This window comes from Sinocyclocheilus grahami, unplaced genomic scaffold (genome assembly GCF_001515645.1).
Source record: "Sinocyclocheilus grahami isolate Dianchi unplaced genomic scaffold, SAMN03320097.WGS_v1.1 scaffold1.1, whole genome shotgun sequence".
NCBI lineage: Eukaryota > Metazoa > Chordata > Actinopteri > Cypriniformes > Cyprinidae > Sinocyclocheilus > Sinocyclocheilus grahami.
The window spans coordinates 51,509-59,652 of record NW_015505180.1 but is presented as its reverse complement, the minus strand read 5'-3'; the positions used below and the strand labels follow the sequence as shown (position 1 = coordinate 59,652).

At 37.4% G+C, this 8,144-nt stretch overlaps 1 protein-coding gene across 1 annotated transcript in view; it reads left to right on the top strand.

Annotated features, from left to right (window-relative positions):
* The window catches only part of LOC107548115 (transmembrane and TPR repeat-containing protein 2-like), a 27,987-nt gene extending 21,553 nt beyond the window's left edge, over positions 1-6,434 (top strand). The window contains exons 4-13 of the mRNA XM_016232356.1: positions 1-265; positions 349-463; positions 1,584-1,669; positions 1,830-2,014; positions 2,152-2,230; positions 2,742-2,863; positions 4,700-4,781; positions 5,225-5,339; positions 5,550-5,613; positions 5,823-6,434. Coding sequence (XP_016087842.1) covers positions 1-265; positions 349-463; positions 1,584-1,669; positions 1,830-2,014; positions 2,152-2,230; positions 2,742-2,863; positions 4,700-4,781; positions 5,225-5,339; positions 5,550-5,613; positions 5,823-6,002 — 1,293 coding nt within the window. The 3' untranslated portion in view covers positions 6,003-6,434. The remainder of the gene's footprint in view (positions 266-348; positions 464-1,583; positions 1,670-1,829; positions 2,015-2,151; positions 2,231-2,741; positions 2,864-4,699; positions 4,782-5,224; positions 5,340-5,549; positions 5,614-5,822) is intronic.
* The last annotated feature ends 1,710 nt before the right edge of the window (positions 6,435-8,144 follow it).

Genomic DNA, 8,144 nt, shown 5'->3' with positions numbered 1-8,144 from the left:
CCAGCCACTAATATGTTCTTCTACGTGGGCTTTGTGGTGGCCGAGCGGGTGCTGTACATCCCCAGTATGGGCTTCTGTCTGCTCGTGACCATCGGGTTAAGGAGCATGTTCATACGCTGCAGGTCGCGATGCTCCAGAGTGTTCTTGCTGAGCTGTGCTGCAGGGCTGGTGCTTCTCTTCAGCCTGAAGACTGTGAGGAGGAACCAGGACTGGCAGAGCGAGGAGATGCTGTACAGGTCTGGCATTGCTGTAAACCCTGCTAAAGGTGAGCTCGAATTTTGCAATATTAGATATGATAGTACTGCAAAAATAAATACTAGTGAAATTTCTTTCATTTGTTTCTCTTAGCTTGGGGTAACCTGGGTAATGTCCTGAAGAACCAGGGAAAGATGGCTGAGGCAGAGAGAGCTTATAGAAATGCTCTTTATTACCGTGGAAATATGGCAGATATGCTCTACAACCTGTGAGTACATAAACACATGTTTTTTTTACAACTACGCCATACTTAAAATGTCTGATTGTGGTTGCAGGCTAAAAAAAATTAAATAATATAACAAAAAAATATCAAGCCAATTGGCTTCTGAAAACCAATGATACTAACCCTTTTTTGAGAATTAACTTTACCTTTCGGAGTCTTTTTCTAGCAGTGACGTAACCAGCTGGTCTTAAGGTGATTTTTAATGGATGTAAAACATTAATCATTGAAATGGTCTACTGATGTTTGACACCCAGAAAGTATATTTTATATATTATATAGTATATTTTGTTATAGAATGATTTTTCATTCATGCATAACGTGCATAACGTTTTAATTGCTAAAGATTTATATTCCGTTTGAGTTCTTGGTATTTAAACAGAGTATTTAATTTTTAATCAGTTTTATTTCAATTTATTTTGGTAAACTGTCAAACTTTATTGTGTGAAATATTTTGCTTTTATTTATTTAGATGATACTTTAATGTCTACTTTTGATTTGATTTGATTTGATTTAATTCGATTTAATTTCATTTGACCAGAAATAAGCAAACAAATTAGATTGCATGGTTGACTGCACCGCTCTCTTTCTCGCTGTATTCACAGGACAGTATTTGGGGAGTGTTGGTTTTGTCAAGGTCATGCAGCACTTTATCTGAGCCAGTTTTCCATGGGATCTGACAGTAATCATTTAACGTGACTTGCAGGGCAGCAGACATCAACAGATGTACACAATATGGAATACACGGTATTATAACAACTAATGAGATCACGTAAATTAAAAATAAAAGGTGGCCCCAAAATGGTAAACAAAAGTTAAAACATTTTGTAGGGGGAGAGACATACTTAGCATTCAGAAATCGAGACTGGGAGTTTGAGGAGCAGTGGAGGTGTTTGCTATATCTCTCGCTCAGGGCTTGTGTATGTGACGGGGATTTCATTAGTTCTTATTTGCAGGCTTTAAAAAGCGTGAGACCCCTCTAACACTCATTAACCCTGGAGAGGAGCAGAGACCTCAATGTTTCATCACATTCTGGTCCTCGCACAAACCTCTTACTTCACATATCACTTCTCAAGTTTAAAAGCAATGTTTGTTTTATTTCATGCAGTGGTTTGCTGCTGCAGGAGAGCGAGCGATTCTCTGAGGCTCTGCATTACTATAAACTGGCCATCGGGAGCAGACCGACTCTGGCCTGTGAGTTCAGCTCTTCAGTTTCACCATTTTGACCCTCCAAAGAGTCTGTTACTGGAATAAATGTCTGTTTTGGGTTTTCATTTGTACAAGTATGTGAGGTTTTGGATAATTCAGTCTCTTTTTTTTTTTAATTAGTTCTCCCTTTTGTCCTCTTTCACAGCTGCATACTTGAACGTGGGCATCATCCTGGTCTCCCAGGGGAATGTCAAAGAGGCCAAGCGCACCTTTCACACTTGTGCTGACATCCCTGATGAGAACCTGAAGGACCCTCATGCCCATAAGAGCTCCGTCACCAGCTGCTTGTACAACCTCGGCAAGCTACTTCATGAGCAGGGCCAGCACGAGGTATTCATCAAAATCTGCAAGTACAACCAGTATTGATGCATGCAATGATGTTATTGGATGAATTGTTCCCTGGTTGTTCATAATTATCAGTTCTCATTGTCTCATTATGACAGGTTGTTTTTGATTGTCATCCTCAGGAGGCGCTGTCCATGTATAAAGAGGCTGTGCAAAAAATGCCACGACAGTTTGCACCGCAGAGTTTGTACAATATGATGGGTCAGTGTTTAATTTTTTTTCCTTTGCAGTTTATGCTGCAATACTCCTCCTCTCTTTCTATTAGGATGAAAAAAGACATCTGGAGATGTGAATGGAATCTGATACATAAATAATGTGTCCTTGTGTTACTGATTCAGTGTCCAGAGATGTGATGAGCTTACATTTATTCATTTGGCAGACGCTTTTATCCAAAGTAACTTTAGAGTCCATTCAAGTGTACATTTTATATTATGCGTTTTTTAGGGAGTAAAGAAAAGGAGCTTGGTATTGGAATTTTAACTTGTAGTCTTTGGCAAGCTCAGTTGCTTAGTCACATGTTCTTCTTTGTGCCTGAGTCAAATTCAGTTACATTGTATGATTGCAAACATATTGCTCCAAAAGTTATGTCTGCCAATCAAAAGGTCTTCCATAACTCCTCAAACTCATCCCATGACATCTGCATTAGATTTGTTGGCATGAAGTGGAGGGAATTCTACGTAATTTTGCACGTCTGTCTGACTTTGGCCCATAGGTGAGGCATATATGAGACTGAATAATCTAGAGGAGGCAGGGCACTGGTACAGAGAATCTCTGAAGGCCAAACCTGACCATATTCCTGCCCACCTGACCTATGGAAAACTGCTGTCTATCATAGTAAGTCAAGCTGTCAAGTGCATTATTACCCCTTTGTGTTTGTGAGCTTTTCTTCTGTCAAAGAAAATTGGGGATAATTTCAATATGTGAATATCATAAGATAAAACAAAATATACAGTGGTGCCTGAAAGTCTGAGACAGCATTGAAAATCTACAATTATATATATATAAAAAAAATCATATTTAAACCTCAAAAAACAAAACATGTAAAAACTGTTTTAATTTATTTTGTTTACTTGCAATTAAAATTGCAATGTGTAAGCCCAGGGGCTAGAATAATCGAAGAACAAGGTAGAATAATTGTTTATTATTATTATTATATTTTTATATTCATGTTTAGGTAAAATAGAAACATTTTTACTAGTGTTCTCAGGGTTTTTTCTGCTGTATTTTTAACACACTGTGGCTGCTATTACATTTTCAGTATGAATGTAAAATCTTGAAGCTAAATGGATTTGTGAAAGCGTAATTAAATATTAAATAATTCATTTATCATTTCAAACTAGAAAAGGGGAGAATAAGTGGAAAGAAGACTCCAACAATATCTGGTTATTAAAATCTTTTGAGTCACAGATGACCCTTCATGAGACTCTTAGTGCTGAGGTTTCTTTTAATTGCTTTGTCCTTGAGAGGAACATTGACACACAAACGTCTCTCAGACACCAACATCACTGTGATGATGCCTTTAAAACCTGTCTTTTCAAATTTCCACATTTATATTCCACCCCTTGCACTACCCTGTCTCTGTCTGCATACGATATAACCGTTGCCGAGTCGCTTATGATATTTTCCTCTCTGACCACTATGATGTAAATGGAGAGAGGTGATGAAGAAAGGTCGAGCAGCTGTGTCTCTCCAGGACGTGATATCTTATATCCTCCCTCTAATCTGATCTGGGTTTTTGTCTCAGCACGGCTGGTCAAGAATCCAGACTGTTTGCTCACTTTAACATCCCCTCTCCGGCCTGTCCGCTAAATACACACAACTTCAAACTGGTTATTATCCTTCAAGCCTTACGCTTAATGTAATTACTCTCTTTCCTTATTGAAAACGGGTTACTGGTGAACTTTTGACCAGCTGTTGAAGAACTGCTGCGAATTAGCTAGGTTACTCTGTCAAACGTTCAGGACAACGTCAGACAAAATGACTGAAGTTATGGCATGTTCTACTTGAACAATTCAGGACATTTACTTTTCTGTTTTACTATTCTGTACAGCCTTGTACAGAGTTTAGCAGTCTGTGTTTGAACTTGAAGGTTCTAAGGTTTGTTTTTATATTGTTAAATATGTCCCTGAAAAACTAAAGCTAATTTAATGCTTTAGTTGATAGATTAAATCTCGGGCTAAGGCTAAAACAATAGCTTGTTTTGTATTTACCCTTTTGGATTCAAATCTGTAGCCATTTAGAGTTTTTTTTTAAACCTTGACTTTAAGTATTATAGGTCTATGCATTTGATAAATGCTCTTGGATGTAGTTCCAAGAGTAGAACCGTATGAAGGAGAGCCTGAAATGCCTCGGCTTTCCAGGGTATATTTTTTATTCTTTTATCTGAAGTGTTTGCCACAGAACCGTTCAGTGAAGCAAGCCTAATATAACCACACTGCTTATGACAGGAACATTTGCAAAGGTTACACCAACATGTAAGCAATCAGCACTGAACCGTAAAGGAAGTGTACTTTATTAGAAAGTGTTCTAACCATAAAGAAGGTATACTTTCCCACACGTTGATAACGTCTAGCATCATATACAGCACAAATTTAAAGGGTCTGGTTATGACTGTGTTCTTTCATTAATAACGTTGGGTGCAGGTGTAATTATTTCTTAATTTCTCCACAGGGGCAGAAGTCTGAAGCAGAGCATTACTTCCTGAAGGCAATAGAGCTGGATCCTGCGAGAGGAAACTGCTATATGCATTACAGTACAATCTGATTTCCTTTCTGATTGATTTGATTCCCTTCTAATTTGTTTAATAAAGTGCTCAATTGCACTTGACATTTTATTTGATAGTGTCTTTAAATATTTCACCATTTATTTATTTTATTTATGAATAATAAAGTTTGTATTATTATATTGATTTTATGTAAATAATGTATATAATATATAATTCAAGTAAGAATATTATATTATAAGTTGATGATTATTACAATTACGATTATGATTATTTTTATATAGAGATATACTGAGGTTCACTATGCCTCATGTCCTCCTTCATCTGCCACTCTCCCTTTCTTTGTCTCTGTGTGTTTTTGGATGCTTGTTCAGCACTGATCTCTGACTGTTTGACCTGTGGGCTTCTGGCCTGCTGTGTTTGAGTTGTTTTCAATTCTGTGAGCTCATATATGTTTCTTCCTCTTCTGTCAGGTCAGTTTCTGTTGGAAGAGTCTCGTCTGGGAGAGGCAGCAGTGATGGCTCAGAGAGCTGCAGAGCTGGACAGTTCTGAGTTTGATGTGGTGTTCAGCGCTGCTCATATGCTCAGGTGTGTGTGTGTGTCTCTCTCTCAAAGACTCACAGCTACATCTGCAGAGTTTAGTTTCAGGTGGTTTGCAGGTGGACTCCACTTGTTTCATCATCCACATCCATAGCCACTTGACAAATAAATACATGGACATAATGACATTTTATATCGTTAAACACTTGTTGTTGTTGCTAATAATAATAATAACTTATTGTGTGTGTTTGTCCACAGACAGGCCAGTCTGAATGAGGCTGCTGAAATGTATTATGGGAAGGCAGCAGATTTAAGACCTGATGTAAGCACATACTTTAGTCATTCTATTAGATGTTATAACGTTACCTAGCAGAATGAATGATTTTTTTACATGCATTATTTAATAACAAACATCTCATTTTATGATATTCTTTAAGATTAAAGCACCGTCTTCCATCATATTTGTTGTCTCTACTGTTTTATTTATTTTTAGCCATCCTTATCCTGATTATCTGTTTCTCGATTTCCCAGCATCCAGCAGCTCTGATGAATCTCGGGGCGATCCTCCATCTTAATGGGAAGCTGAAGGAAGCTGAGAGCAACTACCTCCGTGCGCTGCAGCTCAAACCAGACGACTTCATCACTCAGTCCAACCTCCACAAACTCTGGAATGTCATGCAGAAACAGGGTCTACGAGCCTCCGGGATGTGATCCGCTGCTGGAACATGTGCTGATTATTTAATCTCTGGACGTCTGATCTGATTTTGAGCTGGAATTTTCTGCTGGTTCAGTGCTTATGGACAGATGTTGGTGGAACTGGTAAAAACTTGAACTAGTCTGGAGGTAGGGAATGACGAAGGAGCCTCTGTGAAGTTCTGCTTTGGACCATAAAAAACCCTAAAAGTGTACAAGAATAGTAAAGTGCACAAACACAGAAGAGATGGTTTGTAACATGCTGGATTGTATTCTGAGAGCACTGACCATGTTGTATTTAGGTGATATTTCTTTCCCTACTGAAGTGTCTTTTTTTTCTTTAATGACTTTAAAAAAAGAGTTGAGATTGTCATTATGCTGATATTTAATATACCGCCTCTTAATTTATTGTTGATCAATGAACAGTTTGTCACCTACAATTGTTGTTAATAAAACTTAAATTCTCAGCATCTCTCATCTCTCAGACCTCAATCTATTATGAAGCACTATTATGTTGCTGTCTAATTTCAGGATTTTTAACCAAAACAATTTACTACAATAAAAATGTCTGTTTGGCCGGAAATAAAGTCATTAAGAATTTTATTATAAGAAAAACTGAATTATTTCTGTTCCAGTAAGCCTTCAACATCGAGACGCTCTCTACTGTAACACGAGAACAAGACACTTAGCTCGTTTCTGGAATAAGTGTTTTGCTGTCATCTATTGGAGGACTAACGCATTGCAATATGAAATGCACCTTGCGGCCTGTCATTAAAATAAATAGTTTTTTGCTGCCTTCTTATGGTTGAGTAACGCATTGCTACATTCAACGCACAAGCCCATGTACTTTAATACTTGCTGTAGTGAATGAAAGCGGTTTATTTACAGTAAAACACAGATTTTTGTGCAATTTTTCTAACAATAAATATTAAAATTGAATGGACAATTATAAAATATAATAATAATGCCAGAATCGGTAACAGGGTTGCAAATTTGTTACATTTGGGAGTTATATTTTGTAGTTATTAGTTATCTTTTTTTATTTTTTTATAATTATTTGTTTAACATGGTTCAGTGGTTGAGCTTAATGATTGCAGTTAACAATATAAATTGAGAAAATGGAATAAGAGTACTTGTTTTCCTGTCATGCTGTAAATTGTTATTTGCTGGGTGTCACCATTTTAAAAGCAATGGTGCCCAGCTGGATTTTTTTTCTTTAATTTGTTTAAAAAGCCTTAGCAAGCACATTCACTTCGCAACCTTTGAGGTTAACAAACTTGCTGAATTACACAGGGCTTGACAGTAAGGGCAGCCCAATGCCCAATTTTTTATCTGAATTGTAAATCATGTCATTTTATGGTTTAATGTGTTACTATAGACATTGCCCTACCCCACTCATATGGTATTCATTTTATTTGTGCAGCTCTTTAAAAAAAAAAGAAGCAGCAGCTCTTAAAAAGGCTTAATTTTGATTTCCTGCAGATACTCTGTAAATATATGGAAACAAAGAAAAGAAAAGACGAAAAAGTGGAAATAAGGTTGAGAATTGCTGGTATATGATCCAGCTCAGAACCATGTACTAAATCATGACATTTGCATTTAAAGAAGTTGTAAATATAGCTACAGTGTTTTAGTATACCGTACTCAACTTTAATCATATAAAATTTAATTTTCCCAACAACAAAATTGTGGCCAGTGAAAATGCTGAGTGGCTAGTAACTTTGGAAAACCACTAGCCACAGTGGCTGGTGAACAAAAATGTTAACGTCAAGCCCTGCTTTGATTTTATTTAACGGAACCAACTAAAGAATTAATCATTACTCATACTGTTATCTTTCCTATCCTGTTTCATTACGACCATGTTCTTTGTCCAGGTTACACAGATCTCAGGCTGATAAATGGTCCTGACATCTGTTCTGGTCGAGTTGAACGTCGGCTCCTCAGTAAATGGGGCACAGTGTGTGATGCATGCTGGGATATGAGAGCTGCCAGTGTCCTCTGTAGACAGCTGAATTGTGGGATTGCTGTGTCTGTTGTGGGCTCAGACTGGTTTGGAGAGGGAAGTGGTGAAATCTGGGCTGATGTGTTTGATTGTGACGGGAATGAAACAAAACTCTCAGAATGTTCCATCTCTTCAGGGAGTCGAGCTGAATGTTCTCA